Raw genomic sequence first — 19,733 nt, 5'->3', positions numbered from 1 at the left:
TTTTAAAAATCATGGATGTGTTTAATATTTCCATCAATGATAAAATAGGAAACATATGTATAAAATACTCTTAATTTTAGAACTTGGACAATTAAATTGAAATAAATATTTTTAGAAAGAAGGTCAACTAACATAAAACGGAGAAAGTATTATTTTTACTAATTCATTTTAGATTAAAATAGATTTGGATCAAATATTATCTTCATTATTAAGTAGTTACATAAAAATATTAATAGTTAAATTTAATTTTTAAAATATAATTAATAAAATTAATTTAATAAAATAAATTCTTAATAAATAATTTCTTAAATAAAATTTAAAGTCAACCTAAAACAAATAAAAAGAAGAGGAAGTATATCAGAAAGCAAGAGTGAACACAGATTTACCACTGCAATATTAATGAACAGAGATAATTCACAAACAATTTACTAAAATTAAGTTGGCTAGATTAAAAAGAAAGGAAAAACTTTAGTTAAGCTAAAAAAAATATCTTTAAAATATGCTTAATACTTCCTCCGTTTCAAAAAGAATGATCTACTTTTTTTTTTATTCAGTTTCAAAAAAAATGTCTTCTTTCATTTTTTGGTAATATTTTAATTTCAGTTTTCCACATGATATGTTTAATACTATAGAATTAAAAAATATTTTGGTATATTTGACATAACTTTAATTTAACACTATAAAATTTAAAAATTATTTTTATTTTCTTAAATTTTATATCAAGTCAAAAAAGATTATTTTTTTTGAAACGGAGCAAGTATATAATGCAGAGGCACAAATATTTTGGTGGATGGAGTTAGCAGGAGTGGGGCTACAATAAGGTGTGAGAGTAAAACATGAGGTGTGTTGAAGAAGCAATATAAAATGTAATTTATGAAATTTGTTTTCTCTAGTTCCGGTAGAAAAGTTATTTTATGATTTGTATGGAAATTGTTTTTCAAAATTTTTACCATCCGAACTTTTTTTTTTTTCCTTCTTTAACTTTAGCAGTAGAATAAAACTAGAAAACATTTCTCCATTCGGTTCGCACCCTAAATCTGACTTTATAGCCAGTGGACACCTCCCTAATACACTATCAATTGGATTTCTCATTCCTCCATTAATTTAGTCCCAATTTCCTCTCTATAAATACCCTTTAAGTCTCAGCAGTTTTTTCACCCAACACTCAAGCAAAACATTTGTGGTATCCTCAATCCACTACTCTCCTCCTCTTTATTGTTTTATCTTTCTTAGTTTATATAACAATGAACAAGGTTGGCAAGATTGCATGCTTCGTGCTTTTTTGCATGATGGTGGTTGCACCCCATGCAGAGGCACTGACATGCAGTCAGGTCACAAGTGGCGTGGCTCCTTGCCTCCCTTATTTGACGGGTCGTGGCCCTCTCGGAGGCTGCTGTGTTGGTATTAAGGGTCTGTTGGGTGCAGCCAAGACTCCAGCGGACCGGAAGACAGCCTGTACTTGCCTGAAATCAGCCGCTAATGCTATTAAGGGCATTGATGCGGCCAAAGCTGCTGGTCTCCCTGCTGCTTGTGGCGTCAACATCCCTTACAAAATCAGCCCCTCCACTGACTGCTCCAAGTACGTTATTTTCCTTCTTACCGCTAGATCTACTATGTTTTGTACATTAATAGTACTTCCTCCATTTTATTTTAATTTACGCTTATTGATTTGGCATACCCTTAAGAAATTATTTAATAAAGACTTATTTTATTAAAATAATCCTATTAATATGCATTAAAAGTATGAATTTGAGTAAATATATTTGTTTAGTTATTTAATATTAAGAATAATATTGGAAAAAAATAAAACATAAAGTTTAAGAAAATAAAAAAAAATCTTAAATTAAAGTTTTGTCAAATGTACTACGAAAGTTGAAATTAAAGTGTTTTCAGAAAAAGAAAGAGTTGAAATTAAAGTATTTTTAGAAAAAGAAAGGATTATTTTTTTTAAACGAATTAAAAAGAAAAGTATTATTGTTTTTTAAACGGATGGAGAAAGAATATCATAATTTTATACTATTACCGTATTTTAATAGAGGGCTATTTTGGGATACATATCGACACATTTCTACCGCATATAGCTAGTCGTATATATTATATGATCTAACGTGTTACGAAAAGAAGCATATTCGCATACTATCAATTGTTACACCAACAGTAGCAACTTCATGTGCTGTCTATGTGAGAAGATAATCGGTTAATGTTGGTTTAATGTGGCAATGCAGGGTTCAGTAAGGCTGATACAGTCATCACAATTTAATATCAAGATGTGGAGAAGAATAAGATGCATGGATGAAGTGTGATCCTGCATATCGATCCATTATATTCTATGTTTTATCAGTTGTCTCTATCTCTTTTATTTGTCTTTTGGAGTCATAGTCGTCGAGCTTTTATTGAAACTTTGGTGGTTAGTTGTGGTTGTATTGCAACCCAATTTTGATAATAGATGTTCTATCATCTCAGCGTCGTGACCTTCTCTTGAATTTTCAGGCCACTTGAATTTTCAAAAGAACCTCTGTCGCTCTATCCATGCAGGGGCAGAGAACCCGTTAGTTCAATGTCTCCACGATTTCTTTCACTTTATTCTCTTCTTTTTCAATTGGCTTGAATATTATTCGTAAGATCTTATGTTATTTACACAATATCAAGCAGGTGTTAGATAAGTGATTACACAAATTTTAAATTGGCAATCTTACAAAAGAGAAGATATTAACGTTGGAATTTAGAATTACACTGAAGGGTGCATGTTAAGAATTCGTGCCGTACTGATTTTCTTATTTTCGCCTAACTTTTGCTTATTGAAGGAATGTGTTGTTTGACGTGTTTCAAGGAAGTAGTAAACAAAAAGTAAAGAATACAATAATTTTTACGTGAAAAATATCTGGCTCAAACAGTGTAAAAAATCACGACCTGCACTTTTATAGGATTTAACCCTAACTTTACAAAAAAACTTTGAGCCTCAACAACGGCTGATTACAAAACTCTTGTAAAAACTCTTGTAAGAATTATAAACTCTAATTCCAACCACTTTTATAGGATTTAACCCTAATTTCACAAAAAAACTTTGAGCCTCAACAACGACTGATTACAAAACTTTTGTAAGAATTATAAACTCTAATTCCAACTCAAAAACTAGGAATTATAAACTCTAATCTCTATAACTCAACAACTAGAAATTATAAACTTTAATTTCTAACTACACACCTCCCAAGGTATGTGTTCTCAAAGTCTCTAAGTTTGGTATGTGTTCCCAAAGTTTCTGAGTTTTCTCCAACTCGAAGACTAGCTCCTAATTTAGTTTATAACACACTGAAACTAATATTATATAAATAGCTCAAACACAATGAACAACTTCAAAAATCAACGTTAAAACTCTTAGCTAGATTTTGTACTGAGAATCGAGTTCTTCAATGTGTTTCTTCCGTGATTGAGTAGCACTTCGTGAAGTCAATCTGTCGATTGAGCTTTTCTGCTTTTTTAAGTGCGTGAATCATCTTCTATTTAAGCACAGTTCTCCAAAGAATCATTCTTTATTTCAAACTCTTCCTCTAATCAAAACTCTCATTGCATAAAATTTTACTTCAAGTGAGACTCCTTCTTCAATTCCAACTTTTGTCTCCTTGGTGTTGTAGTCAAATTACAATTCTTTAAATCAACACATATTAATTTATTAGAATCTTTCTCCTCCCACACATAGGACTTTTTTTTCAACTCAACTTGTTTTCCCTTATCATAAAGTATTTGAATCAAATTCAACTTGTTCTATTCCCCATGTGATCAGTAAGTTGAAGTTTTCAGTATTGAATTAACTCATATCAACTTATTTCATTCATATTGTCATTCATCAAAACTTCAAGATTTCAACAGTGCATAAATGACCATACTATGTTTTATGAGATATTGTTGAAGCAAAAACCCATAAAACTTACGTGAAGCTGAAGAGATACTACCGAAGTGTGAACATATGGAGTAGCTAATAATATCAAGTATATATAGTTGGAATGATGGAAGTTACACGGAGAAAGGATTTGTGATGAATTCATATCTTCAATTCCCCTGTTTTTACTCAATTTAGTTCTCCATTTGGTTACAAACATCTTGCCCACATAAAGAAAACTAAAGGAATTCCAGGTCACTGCAAGTTTTTTTTTTTTTTTTTTTGGGTTAAAGGTCACTGCAAGTTAATGTTTGGGAACAGTGGTAATTAGAATAATAATATAACTATTAATAATAAAATAAGAATCTTAAAAAATTATAACAGAAATATAAATACTTTTTAGTAAGTTTTTTTTTTTTTTTTGGTTTAAATCACTCGGTGTCTGGTATTCACTTTTTAGGAGTCCGATTATATTCGGGTTCGCCCCGCGTCAGGCCCCATTTGGGGGAGAGCTCCCAACAGAGTGTTTGTCCATACCCAGGGTCGAACCCTCGACCTCTGGGTAGGTTGGGGCAGCCCCTTTCCGCTGCACCACCACTGTTGTTGGTACTTGTTAGTAAGTTAATGATACTGAATATAAAACAAGTATTACTATCATATTATTTAGGTAATATATTACTCCCCTCATTCTAAAATAATTAAATTATTGGGGTATAACACACTCCATAAGGAAAAAAAAAGTAAGACATAAATTAGTCATATTTTTTTCATTTTTGTTCTTTTCAAATTTCAAAATATTTATGATCATGTTAATCACTCTCAATACTCGCTTAAATTATTCATTTATTTCTTGTACTATATAAAAAAAATGACTCTTAGAATGAATAAATTATTAATTGACAACAATTTTTTTGAGATAAAAACTTAGATAGAACTAAATTTAACTATTTGATCGTGTCTTCATTAACAATAGAATCATGAATTTTTCAATCGACTCTTCAATGATAAGTATCTTGAATTTTTTCAACCGATTCTCCCATGATCGTGTCTTGAATTATTTTAATCGAACCTTCATTCATGATAGTATCGTGAACTTTTTCAACCAAATCTTCAAAATCAAAATTCATAAAATATCTTAACTCTCTTTCAAATTTTGTGTTTTTAAAATTTGATATGAAGATGAATGAGAAAAGATGGGAAGGTCTACAACGTCATAGTCAATGGAAATTTAAGCCACATTAATGTAAGAAACTTTCAAGAAAATTAAGTCTCTTGGAACTCAACCTAAAAAATGTAATTAATGAAAGGTCAAGTTAAAAAAAAATTTCAACATGTATCTTGAATAATGAACAATTCAATTATTTGAAACATTAAAAAATACCCTAACAATTCAATTATTTTTGAATAAACAAAGTAATTATACTTGAATCGTGCGAGACACTATCCTAACAAATTATTTCAATAACGTGAAATAAACAAACACTTTCCTAATTAATTGGAGGATATCCAGGATTAAATAAGTCTTTCCTAATTAATCAGAGCATACAAGAATCAACAAAATTATTAGTACAAATACCAGCAAATTAAACTAGAAAAATAAGTGATTTATTTTAGATAAATATGAAAAACAAGAAAAAGGATTGTTGGTTGCTTATGAATAGGAAAGAAAATGTTTTTATTATGATTCAAGAATGATGGCAAATCATGCCTTTATATAGGCTTTAGAAAACTCTCAGCACATGCCAAGTGTAAGAATGCAATGATAAGTGTAAGAGGTTATATGACAAGTTGAGCACATGTCAAGTGTAAGAATGCGTTGACAAGTGTAAGAGGTTATATGACAAGTTGAAGACAAATATCAAAAGACATGCATGCATGTTGTCAAGTTCTTCACTTTGTCATCTCCCCAAGTAAAAATATTGACTTCTAAAATACACTTTAATGACACGGCCTCTTCAATACATTTCAAATATAAATTATTTTAAAATAAATAAATAATTTTTCTATAATCCTCATATTATTTCAAAATAATTTGTTGGAAAAAGATTTTAACTTGTTGGATCCCGATCCAGCAGTATCGCGTGAGTGAAGAAGGACAATGTCGCTTGTAAAGATTTTTCGTCAAGTGCGCGATCATGACAGGACTCGAGAAAGAAGTCCCAGCTAACTCCGTGCCAGCAGCCGCGGTAAGACGGGGAGGGGGGTAGCAGTGAGGCTTAACAGATAAAGAAAAGAAAAGGGTGGATACTTTTTCGGGTAGAAGGTGTTGCATGGACAAAATGCAATAACTTTGGGTGTCTTTTAGATTATGAATCAAATTTAAGTCAATGAAATTTAACTTACAAAACTATTGGTGAAATATAATATTTATATGAATCGAATAACTGTTGTTGGAAAACAAAGATTTTATCAATCATATTTTAATCGTAATTTTGTTGTTCAACGCAATTTTGAGCCAATAAGCCATGCACGTGCTTAGTATTCATGAGAGCTCTAGAGATTAAGGCTAAAACTTTCATAGAAACGACCTCATTTCACTTCTCATATAGGTGAATTCATCAAATGCACACTGTTTTAAATACCCAATCCATAAGGACTATGAATTCATTAAGAGTTAATAACTCATCCCTCAATTTAAGTAGCAGTTCAAGTACTCTCAGTTAGTATGCAATGTCAATATCGACTTGTTATTACCTATATGAACCTACTTCATTGGATCTCCAATCATATAGGTTGGATTACCATTGCTATTGACAATCATTTTGGCCTTAACCCCATCTCTTTTGAGGTTTGAAGAATTATTTATTTTTCCATAAGTTTAGTCAATGAATCAACCGAATTTAATTCTAACTTCACATAATCGGTAAAAATTATTTCATCTTTCAGCAATTGCTTGACAACATCATGCCTTAATTTCATATGTCTACTCTTACAATTATAAGATTTATTCTTCGGAATAACAATTACAGCTTGACAACCTTAACGTATATACACAAAAGGCATCAGATCATCCCTTTTTAAAAGGATATTAGACAATAGATCATTCTTTTTCGAAAGGATATTTGCTAAAAAATTTCTTATTCATTCAGCCTCAGTTTCAGCTAACTCTAGAGCCACAAACTCTGATTTCATAGTTGATCTAGCAATGATCGTTTGCTTAGCCGATTTTCATAATACTGCACCCCTACCAAGGATGACTACATAACCACTTGTAAATTTCATCTCATCTGAATTAGAGATCCAGTTTGCATCACAATATCCTTCTAAAGTAAAAGAAAATTCACTATACATAATATCATAATTCACGGTTCCTCTCAAATATTTTATCAGTGGTACTAATGCAGACTAATGCTCTTTATTGAAATTATGAGTACATTTTCTCAGCACCTAGTAAGATTTATCAAATGCATCAGACTCCCAATGATATGCGCATACTTAGACTATGCAACTAGACCACCATCATTCTTTTTTAGAATGAGCATCATAAGAAGTGGCTATATGTGTTACCTCCAAGTGTTCAAACTTCTTAAGAAGTCTTTCCACATAATATTTTTGTGACAATATTATATCATCTTCACTCCTTATAACTTTAATTTTCAATACAATAATCACTTCACCCATATCTTTCATATCAAAGTTAGTAGACAAAAATAATTTGATACGTTCCACAATATTTAAATTAGTACCAAATTATGCCATCAACATATAAGTAGATTATCATATAATCATTGTCTACCACTTTAGTATAAATATATTTATTCACTTCAACAAAAGAAAAGTCATTTTTTAGTAAAACTTGATCAAATTTCTCATGTCACTGTTTAGGGGCTTGTTTAAGGCCATAAAGAGATTTAATTAATTTACAAATTTATTTTCTTGTTAGAAATTACACATCCTTCAGGTTGAATCATATAAATTTCTTCTTCTAAATCACCATTTAAGAAAGTTGTTTTTACATTCATTTGATAGATAAAAATCTTATGAATTGATGCCAAAACAATTTATATTCGAATAGAAGAAATTCTTATCACTGGTGCAAATGTATCAAAATAATCAATATTTTTCTTTTGAAAAAATCCTTTAACTACTAATCGCTCTTTATATTTATTTATAGATCCATTCGGATTAAGTTTCTTTTTGAAAATTAATTTACAACCAATCGATTTTGCTCCAAGAGGTAAATCAGTTAAATCCTATGTATTATTTTTATAATTAAATCAAGTTCAATTTTTATTGTCTCTTTTTAAAAGTTAGCATAAAAAAAGATACAATGTCAAAATAATTTGATGGTTCATTATCGTCAAGAAAAATATGAAAATCATTTTCATAAGAAAAATATTCTTTTTCAGACCTTTTACTCCTTCTCAGTTCCTCAATATTAGTGGTAGCTTCATTTCTCTTTTAACATGTGTATGAGAAATTTTATCACACAGTGAAAAATATGTTCAAAGAATTCAACATTCTTTATGTCAATTATCGTATTGCTATCAAGTACATCACTTTTCAAAATAAAAAATCTATATGCAGCACTATGTTCAACATATCCAATGAGAATGCAATCAACCGTTTTAGAGCCTATTTTCCTCTTTTTAGGTTCAGGCATAAGAACTTTAGCAAGGCAACTCCACACTTTTAAATATTTCAAATTAGGCTTATAACCTTTTCACAATTCATAAGGAGTTTTGTCAGTTCTTTTATAAGAAATTCATTTGCAAATGACATGTAGATAAGATAGCTTGACCCCACAAATTATCAAGTGCATGGAAGCTAATTAAGATAGAGTTCATTATTTTTTTCATGTACTATTTTTTTTAGCTACACCATTAGACTCAGGAGAATAAAGCAAAATTACTTCATGAATAATTTTTTTTCACAAAAATCATTTAAAGATATATTTTCTCCACCTCTATTAGATCCAATTCTCTTGATTTTTCTACTAAGTTAATTTTCAACTTCAATTTTATAAGACACAAAAGTATCAAATGCATCATGTTTATTCCTAAGCAAATACAACTTAGTACATCTAGAGAAATCATGAATAAAAATAACGTAATATCTTTTACCACCTCTAGTCATAGTTTGTTTTAATTCATCATAATTAGTATGAATTAAAAATACTAATTCAGTTTCTCTATTAACTAAAAAATATGTCTTTTTAGTAATTTTAGATTCAACATATATTTCACATTTATCAAAATTACTTGAGTCTAAATTAAATCTTAAATCAAGTAATTGCGTATTCTTTATATATTTAATATTAACTTGTCCTAATCTTCTAGCATTCTATAAAGAAATAGACTCAATATAAATAGAAGCTGATGCATTATTATTTATAATATAAAGTTCATAGTTACAATAATTTTTTTTCCACAAATACATTATTTTTTGTTAATATAATTTTATCAGATTCAAAAGACACTTCCATTCCAGATTTATTTAGCAAAATCATAGAAATTAGATTTGCTTGCATCATAGGAACATGTAGTACATCCACGAAGGCTAAAAAAATTTTTGAAGTGAATTTTAGGAGCACTTTATCCATGCCTAAAACTTTAGCATTTCTTGAGTCTTCAAGGTATCCCACTTCACCGTCATCTCCTATTGATGTATAGGAGGTAAATACTTCTCAATTTGCACAAATGTGTCGAGTAGCGATTATTTCATCTTCTTCAGTTAAATTAGCTTTAGGAAAATTTCTTATTTCTTTGTTATTTTTTGTTTTGTGCCTTCATTGAGCGGCATAATGACCTGATTTTTCACAGGTAAAATAAGTGCCTTTTCTTTTCTTAATATTGAGATCATTAGGCTTGTAACCTTGAGACTTATTGCCATACCTTATGTTATTGTTGCTTTGATCCTTTACTAAATTTGCTTTAAATGAAGTCTGCTAGCTTTAAATGACTCATTTCTATTGGTATCTTCAATTAAAATATGAATTATTATCTCCCCAATAGTGAAATTTGTCTGCTTATGTTTCAAGTTATTTTTATAGTCATTCCATGATTCGAGCAATTTCTCAATCAACACTCCAGCAAAATTTTTTTCTTATAGAGCGATCCCCTCTGTCTTCAAATCTTCTAGAAATTTTTGATATTCATTTATTTGAATTTTTATTTCTTTCACATCACTCATTTTCCAATTGTAAAATTTTTCAACGATAAACTTTTGTTTGGTTGCATCTTCAGCAGTGAACTTCTTGATTAAAGCTTTCGAAATGACTTTGCTTTCTTGAAATTGCAATACACATCAAATAGTTCATTAGAAATTATTTGTAAAATATGATGGCGACATACCTTATTGACGTATTTCCATGATTCTAAAATTTTGCTATCAACATATACACCAGGTTGTGGGTGTGCCAAAGCATATGCAACACCGTGGACATCAAGCAGTGAAAAAATTTATTTGTGCCATCTTTTGGAATTTTCATTAACAAATATTTCAATATTTGACACATTAAAAATCGTCTTATCATATGGTAGAACAATCGGAACAAGAGTATTAGGAGTAGCATCAGTAGTAGGAGTATCACGAGTAGAATTATTAGTCATAGTTTCTTAGATTGTACGGAAATAGTGGTAAAACTTCAATAACAACTGTTAGCAGAATAATAATATATCAATAATCTCATATATATATACATATATATATATATATATATATATATATATATATATATATATATATAAAAGGAATATAGATGGCTGCTGATGTGACATGCCTCTAAGACCACTATTAACATTTATCTTTTTTCTTATTTTTTAGACTTTTTTCCTAATTTTTAAATGCTGAAAATTATTCAAAAGTTAAATAAATGCTTACCAACACTAAAGTTTTTGTAATTAAGGAAAAAAGATCTTATTAATTGAGAATGCATTCAACAATGATTTCTTAATTTATCATATCTTAAATAGAGGAAGAAAAGTTTCAATATTAATTATTCCCATGATCTTTCCTATTCTTCATTGTGGGAAATTTAATAGTCACTATTGTTACTTTATCTTTTGTCATTTTCCTCCGATTCATTATTTCAAGAAAGCACAGTGTTTTCATTATAAATTGTTATTGAAACTAATTAGGGTGTTTCAAGGAATTTAATTAATGTTACAAACAAGTTTAAAAGTCACATTTTTAATCCTCTTAATTATAAGAACTCTCCATTTTTAGAAATTTATTGTATATTGAATGTTGTATTCATTTAGAATATATGAAATATACCCTTTAATGTTTTTGTATATAAACCAATGAAAACTAAGAGAATGGAGTATTCATACATGCCCTTTTTTTTTTCTTACACCCATAGTTACTTTCTTCCCTTCCAATCCTATATCACGCAGCTACTCTTTTTTTTGTTTTTAATTTTTATTTTAAAAATATATTTTATTTTTACTTTCTGTTGTTTTTTATTTTAATAATTATTTTATTTCCATTTTAGTGATTTTGATATGACAATCTTTTAGATTGATAGATGGAAGAGAATTAAAAAGTAAATGGCAATGAAGTTAGCAAAGAGGAGGAAGAAAATGTGAAAATTAAGCAATTCGAGTCGGAGAGTACACATCTTACGGGTGACTTAAACTAAAAATTGTTAAAAAAAGGATATATTTAGTTGGTTTTTTTTCTTTTCTTCATTTCTTTTTATGCCCCTCTGTTATTCGTTTATATTTATTTTATTTAGACAAATAAAAAAATGTGAATCTTGTGCAATATAGGTGTCGAGAAATAATACTACAAAATATAATTCAAAAAACCCTTGAAGGAAGACGATGTGCATGCCTTCTCTCAAGAACATATTATTATATATGCTCGATAATGTTACTGCTTTAATTACATATGGAATCATAGCGTGGACACGATGAAAAAACAAGGCCATTATTTTGAATTGTTTTCAAGTTTATTTAATTAGTATAAGCAATATTATATACATATGTCGAATTATTCAATTCTAAATATGGTGCAAGACAATTTATTAGCATCTTTATTAGCATCTGTAATATAGTTATCTAACATTTTTTGATGTCAAAGTTTGTTAATATCATGAAGGATTTGACAACTTATATGCAGAATGTCTTTTAACTTCTTCTATTCTCATTTTTTTTTTATATTTTTTATTTTTTTGAAGTTTACATTATTTGAAAGAGAGCCTTAGAGTAACGTTGTTTTCATGTGACAAGGAGGTTACAAATTCAAGCTGTGAAAATAATTTCTTGTAGAAATGCTTTTTTTCGTTTCAACGAATTGCAACAACAATATCTTGTCTCATTGATTTTTGTCCTTTAGTTTTTTGAGTTTCTTTTCTTCATCTTAGATAGATTAATGATTTCAAAACTATAATGTTTTAAATAATAACTTGGCACAAGCTTACTTTTGATTTGTTGCTTTTTAGTAGGAGATTAGATTTAAATTATAATTTTACATATAATAATGAATAAAACAATAAAGAAGTAAAAATCAATAATATTAGCAAGTCTCAAAGAAAGGTTTACGACTGACAACCACATGTCATCTAATTCTAAATGATGATTAAATATGTGACATCTCATAAAAAAATATTTCTGTTCTAATTATATAGTGTTTACATGTTTAATCGTCACAAGAACATGCATATCATGGTTATTGAATGAATGTAATTTATTTGTCTTTTGTTTTTTGTGATTTGATTGTGTATTCCTCTTTATTCTAAGGGGGTCTTGGTTGATTTTTCTTCCATTATCTATTAAGATATTTCAATTCGCTAAGTTTGAAAAGTTCAAAAAGCGCAGACTAGCTACAAAATTTGGATACGATTTTTTGATCAGAGATTCGTGAATCACAAATACTTTTTCATTAGCCAAAGAATTAATGTTATGGTGGTACAATAATTTAAAGGTTGAAAATTTTGTATGCTCTTATGGATGATAATAAAATAGTAGTTTCAGCCATAAGAGTAGCACTGTTTTTATAGTGTATCTTTACCTTTTTCTTTTCAATTGTAATCCACACATAATTTTGATTATTTTTCTTAAATTTTTTTGTTTTGTCTATATGGAGTTATAATCTTTCTGACATTTTAATTTTATTTATTTTTATATCAAGTTGATGATTCGAGAGAGATGATATGTTTGTATTCTTTTTTTTCATATTTTCTTCTTTCTTTTTTAATAAAATTAATTTTGTGCTTATTAGCATGTTAATTCTACCATCAAATGATGTGGTGTAGTGAATGAGGTTGCTCGTCCCTTAACCAGAGATCTCGGGTTTGAATTCTGGGTATGAAAAAATTCTTGGTCGGAAATGCTACCCCCGATGCGAATTCAATTTAGTCGGGATCTAATGCTGATATCGAACACCGAATAAAAAATAAAAAATATGTTAATTGTACTTTTAGATTATTATATTTTTAATTTTATTTTCTAGGTAGAAATAAATATTTTAAAACTAAATATAAGTACTACGTCTTTATTCTACTTATCTATAATAACTTTGTTGTAATTTTCTTTAATCTTACATTATTTATATTCTTAAACTTATAAAAATAAATAGTACATTTAACCGCGCGAAGCACGGACATACTCACTAGTAATATAATAATCTTGATTAATCATAATAGTAATATAAATACTTTCTCCATCCCAAATTATCCATCCCAAATTGAGATGACACATTGATTAAGAAAACTAATTAATAACATGCCTAATTTATCATAGTACCCCTATTAAATGATGTTTATATTTTAATTTTAAGAAAAATTAATTAATACAAAAGTTAAAATATGGAATTTTTTTTTGTCTCTTCTTGAAAGGATGGTTTGAAGAAGTAGAGCCAGGTTATTATTTTCTGTAGCATGACAAGGCAACAATTCCTTGGATAAATACTTATATCTGCATCAAGCTAAGAACCTCATCTGTTAAAGTGGAGACTTTTTTCTTTAGGTCAACATTCTTATTTTGAAGCTCATCAGTGACACTTGGACCCTCAACAGTCAGATGCTAAATTGTCATGTTCAATTTGCTTATCTCTGCATCCTTAACAACTACATTGAGTTGTAACTCCTTTATCTCTTTGCTGAACTTCCCTTAGTAGCTGGTACTTGATTTTTTCTTCACACACTCAGCTTTAACCAGTATCTTCATACTAAGTATTTTTAATATAGTTCCAGGAGTTCCATCCTAACAGACAATACCAAAATGATCAAATATTTTATTTAACCAGTAACCATAAGGCATGCTATGTTTGCCACTTTTCTCAAGAACCACTTTGTATATGTGTTCCATCATTAATGCAGGTAAACTAATGAACTCAAAATTGCTAAGATATTCCATGACATACAAGTCAGTAGCTGAAACAATGTTTTTTTTTTTGTGATCTGGGCAAACTACTTTGTTTACAAAATCAAAGACCAATTGCAACTCACTCTTGAGTGATTTCCTATTCACTGAAGCCACTGATTTACCTTTAACCTTTGGTTCATTTTTCAAAAATTCTATTGATGGTTATTGCCTTGAGATAGTCCTCACGCCATAGATAGGAACATCCAGAATTCTCCCAAGTAATACAACATCAATATTCAACTTCTTCCCTTGAACTAAAATAGTTATATTCATTTTGTCTTCAAAAAACTCCAATGTGGATTGGGATACCCTGACTACCTCATCAAAGATTATGGGAATAGGTCCCTTCATAAGATGCATCCAGCCTTGATGTTTTACTAGCTCAACTAATTTCAATATACCAGGTTTAGTTAACACACTGAAGTAAAAAATCCTTCTAGTTAGCACCTTTTTAACTTCTCAAGAAACTGTCTCTCACTTCTTTAGACTCAACCTTATTTCTCTACCAATTTTTCCTTCTAGTATAAGTGATCATAGATTCCCTGACAACTACTTTCCTCTTTTTGGAACTAGCTCCTCAGGAGTCTCTTTCTTTTCAATAAAACTTTCAGACTTTTCTTTAGAATATCTTAGTGTTTTAGTAACATTTTGTTTTTTGAGACCAAATATACCTTTCCTGGGCTATTTGACAACAACATGAGATTTTTAGCAACTTAGGCATCATCCATCAATGTATTATCAAAAAAAATTTGAGGGTTTAGGAATAATTCTTCATCAACAATTTGAGTAAAGAAGGGGTTTGACTTTGGAAGAGTAGGAGACGAAGGGTATTTTTCAAGAGGATTTGAGAAAGGAATTTTATTAATGCTAAGCTCAGTTTTCTTTAAGAGACATGAAAATGAGGAATTTGTAGATTCTTTCCATAGGAGAACTATTTGTGACTGAACTTTTCTTTTTGATAAGAGAAAGGATGTGTATGCCTAGATATAAAGGAAGAAGTAAGCATAGGAAGGGTTTTTGAAAGAATTGGATGTGATCAATTTTAATTTAGAGATGACTCATCCTTTTCTTTTAGAATACGATAATTTTTTGATACAAGAACAGAGAGAGGGCGTGACTTTATATGTTAGAACAAATAAAAAAATGCACATTTATGATACTAACCTATGAGATGGGACTTGGTCCTTCTTTATCTTTGAGTGAATCCTTGACTTTGGAGATGTAACATTTTTCTCCTCCAAAGTTGTTTCCATGGATGTATACCTACAATGGTATGATACTGAGTTAGACCAATATGCACCTATTTTACCAAGGATACCTGTCTCCTGAACATAGCCAATTTTAGGGATAGAAACTTGATCCATCTAGTAGGTCTGATTAATTTGATAAATCCCAGCCTCAGCTTTTTAGGTTTAATTCACCACTTTATTCAAAAATTTTATAAATAAAATTTGAGGACTTGTTCCCAGACTTAGCATCCTTTGAATTTTCAAGGTTCCTTATGCATTACTTTGAACTAGAAAGTATCATTCAGACTCTTTTCACCCTTTTAAGATAACTGTTGGGATAAGAATGTTGAGCAACCCATGAGGTCTCTGACTTAGCCTCTTGTATGTACTTCTGTCTCCAATTATTAAGTTAGAATGTCTAGGGGATGAGAAGATATGTGCTTCCAGTTTGACCTTTTGAGATGAATTCCACTGGGACCAGGTCCCTGTGAAATATTGACTAGACACTTATTGGAGTTCTTTTACTTGAGCTGATGTTTGTGACTGAGATCTTGGATCACCATTCATCATTTCCTTCTGCATCATTAGGCTCTTGACCATTCTTATCGGTAATGTCATTCCTTTGAGTAGGAATGAGTTCTTCAATATCATAATCTTCCTCATTACATGTCCCATAGGTCATCATCTTCATGTTGAACATTAAAGTAGGTTACTTCACATCAGCTACATGCAATTTTTGACCCTTTTTTACCCATTCAGATAAGATACCTCCACCTTGAAGTGTCATGAAAGGGAGAATATAGTCAGACCTTCCACTCATAGCTTTGAACAATTACATATCAAGAATATTGTTCTAACTACACTCCTTTTCTCCCTCTTACAAACAAGATAATTTGTTAGATTTGGAAACCCACTTGTATTTGAGTTCCCAATAGGAGGATAAAGGTGTGATCAAATATTTCTTTTCCAATCTAGGTAATAGGAGTTTCTTCATATTTTTCAAAGGTATGAAACCTTTTTGATAGCTATTCCATTGCAAGATATAGCTAACATCGATCATTGTTGATCTATTTAAACATTGACAGTTTTCCTTTATGTGTCCATCTCTTCCAAAGCAAGTGTATAATAGTTTATGGACTTTAAATCTGACATCATGAACCACCTTTCCTTGTGACCTAAGTGATTAAGTTTTGTACTGATACCCAACGACTTTACCAGTATTAACTCCTTGACCAGTTAGATTAGAAAAGATCTGTGAGGATGAGGTCCATTGCAGGAATTTAAGTTTTTCCCTCAGACAGACCAGGTCCCTTTCTAACTCCTCATTCTTCTGGAGTGCAGTCAAAAAATACTTTTGGGAATCCTTTAATTTTTCTTTAAGCTCGATTTGAAACTTTGAGGCTTCTCTTTTAACATTTGAATTATCTACTTTCTCAAGTGGACTCACTAAGCTTAGATTTTTGATTTTAACTTAGCAATTTGTTTCTCAGTTTCAGATATCTTATTTACTTCTTCATCTTTAGTGTTTGCGATAAAACCAAACAAGAAATCAAAGGTCACTTTATAATCCTACACTTCCATCATAGAAACATCTTCATGCTTCCCAGCTTTCTTTTATTCACTGGAAGAATCTCCCCATACTGCCATATCTTGCTTTACTGCATAATCAGCTGCAACCTTCCTTCTTGAATTTTTAGGGACCTAGTCCCTGTTCTTTCTTTTGTCACCTCCAGTCTTGAGGTATTCCTGGTAATCTATTTGGTGCATTGGACAATCCTTAATGAAATGCTTAGGACTTCTATATTTTTGACATACTTCAACATTGCTTCCCTTTTTGTTACTGCTTCCTCTTCTTTGGAACTGACCACTTTTCCTCATGGCTTTGTTTGCCAAATAGGCAACATCAGTGTCCTCTTCTTCTGAATCATATTTTGAGGCCTTCAATGCCAGAGATTTTCCCTTTTTGCTTCATTCTTCCCCAGCCCTTGCTGCTTCATGAGCTCATAGGTTTTTAGATTTCCAATTAGTTCATTCATAGTGAGTGTCTTCAGGTTTCTTGTCTTCAGGTTTCTTGCCTCAGTTATGACATCCACTTTACTTTCTAAGGACTTAGGAAGAACACCAAGAATCTTTCTCACTTGTTTATTCAATTGAATCACTTCGCCCAAGTAGTGAAGCTAATTTGTGATAGAAATGAATCTTGTTTGAATATCTTGGATTGTTTCTCATTCTTTTATGGTGAAGGTTTCATATTGAGTAGTTAGCATGTCTACTTTAGAATCCTTCATATCAATAGTACCTTCATGAGCATTCCTCAAGCAATCTCAGATCTCCTTGACATTTTCATAGGTAGAAATCCTGTTGTATTCATCAGGTCCTATGCCACAAACTAACAGTTTCTTGGCCTTGTTTTTTTTCAACCTTCTTTCTATCTTTATCATCATATTCTCTCCTGCTTTTGACAACCATCCTATTACTTCTCCTTCTTTAACTTCTCTAATAGGCACATGGGGACTATCAAGAATTATGTCCATCACCTCACTATCCTCATCCTTAATGAAGTCAAACATCCCAGTTTTCCACCACTTATAATACTACCCATTAAATCAAGGTGGCCTAGTGGTAGATTGTGCTTCTTTCAGGTTAGGTGGAGCAGCCATGCTAACCAAATCACTCTAGGTGTGAACCTTTTAGAGTGTTCTGGCTCTGATATCAATTTTTGAAACCTTGGGGGTTCCACCACACAGTGAGAGACCAGGTCCCTCCAAATTAGTCACAAGAAATAAAATAGTAAATTAACCAGGAACACAAACCAGTGCAGGAAACTTAAAGAACACTAGATTTAACATTGAAACCCCCTTGCTCAAGGGAGGAAAAACCACAGATTGCCCTCACAAGCACCCAAAAATTCACTATAATCAAACTCTTGATTATAGACTCTAATAAAACTAACTCTAGGCTCTTCCTTATTGTAATAACTCTACCACAAGCTCACCTTGATAACTCTGCCAAGACTCCCTCAAAACTGATAAACTCTAGCTAGTATCAAGCTTAGGCAACTCTACCTAAGCAATCTCAAAGAAAAAAAAAGAGCATTACTCTTACAGAATGAGCGATTCAGTTACACACTCAAACTAGACTAAAAAAATACTTGCTATCTTAGCACACACAAGAAATGTGATCTAGAGAAATGTTGAATATTGAGTTTTTGCCTCTTTCTATCTTCAATTTTTTGGATGTGTAAAAACTATAAATTAAGAAGCATCCTCTGCCTTTTATAGTAGAGTAATGAGTAGGGTTAAAATAAGTTGGACTAGGTGTCCTAAATAGTACAAGCAACACCTACGAAGTTTTTTTACACTAGATGACAAAACTGTGCAGTGCATGCCAACTGTACTTTTAGCCTTGAAAATCTAGGGACCCGGTCCCATGTCGTAAGATTATTATCATCAAAATAAGATATAACATTTTTTCATTTATATTTCTTTTGATTGTATATTTGAATTTATGAAGTCTTTCCCTATGTCGGCAGAGCTAACAAAGAATCTCGGGATCACCCTTAGCCCATTCCCAGCATGCTATGGTGGCATACTTTCTAAAGTTATTAACTTTTCGAAGGCGATCCTTACATGAATGAATGGATCACAAAGGTAGAAATTCCTTTTTTAATTATCTAGTAAAAAGTTAACTATGTTAATAACTAAATTTCCTCATTTGTAGATTATGCACCTATTCTTTAGCCCCACCATCTGCGAAATAAAGTAGAATTATATTTAAAAATTCATTGAATAGAAAGTCAATATGGAGGATGCATTTATCGACATCTTAAGGCCGATTTATGCGATGACACTACCATAACTTCCACGGTGGTGGATGGTAAGGATGGAGTTAAGGATCAAGATTTGAATGGTGGAAATAGTCTAGACACATTACCAATGGTGCGATGTCAAGTAGGAGAAGGGGAGTGGAGCACAAACAGTTCAATTGAAATCAGGCAGAGCGCGTATTAAATCTTTCGAAAGTAGTGAAGGATGTGAGACCTTCATGAATGAGGAATGACTCAGTTTTATAGAAAAGAATAAGAGAAAAGAAATAATGTACTTGAAAATCTCTGGTGTTCATAATTATTTGCCTATACAAGTTTTGTTAGAATCTTTAAGTTTATATAAAATAAAGAGTTTGTTATCATAAAATCTATGTTAACTTTTATAGACTGCTTTCATAATTTATTATTGAAATTGATTTGATGTTGAACCCTATAAATGTAAATTTAGAGGTCTATAATGAACACTTAGTAGTAAGGACTGCCTATCAAGG

General features: G+C 30.7%; 1 protein-coding gene across 1 annotated transcript; it reads left to right on the top strand.

Moving 5' to 3' along the window:
- The first annotated feature begins 1,139 nt into the window (after positions 1-1,139).
- Positions 1,140-2,599, top strand: LOC107845933 (non-specific lipid-transfer protein 2). The gene is made up of 2 exons (XM_016690446.2): positions 1,140-1,579; positions 2,226-2,599. The coding sequence occupies exons 1-2, from the start codon at positions 1,245-1,247 to the stop codon at positions 2,233-2,235; spliced, it is 345 nt and encodes a 114-aa protein (XP_016545932.1). The 5' UTR covers positions 1,140-1,244; the 3' UTR covers positions 2,236-2,599.
- Positions 2,600-19,733: the final 17,134 nt, after the last annotated feature.

Source organism: Capsicum annuum, chromosome 10 (genome assembly GCF_002878395.1).
Source record: "Capsicum annuum cultivar UCD-10X-F1 chromosome 10, UCD10Xv1.1, whole genome shotgun sequence".
In the NCBI taxonomy this organism is placed as follows: domain Eukaryota; kingdom Viridiplantae; phylum Streptophyta; class Magnoliopsida; order Solanales; family Solanaceae; genus Capsicum; species Capsicum annuum.
This window is presented reverse-complemented; position numbering and strand designations above follow the sequence as displayed.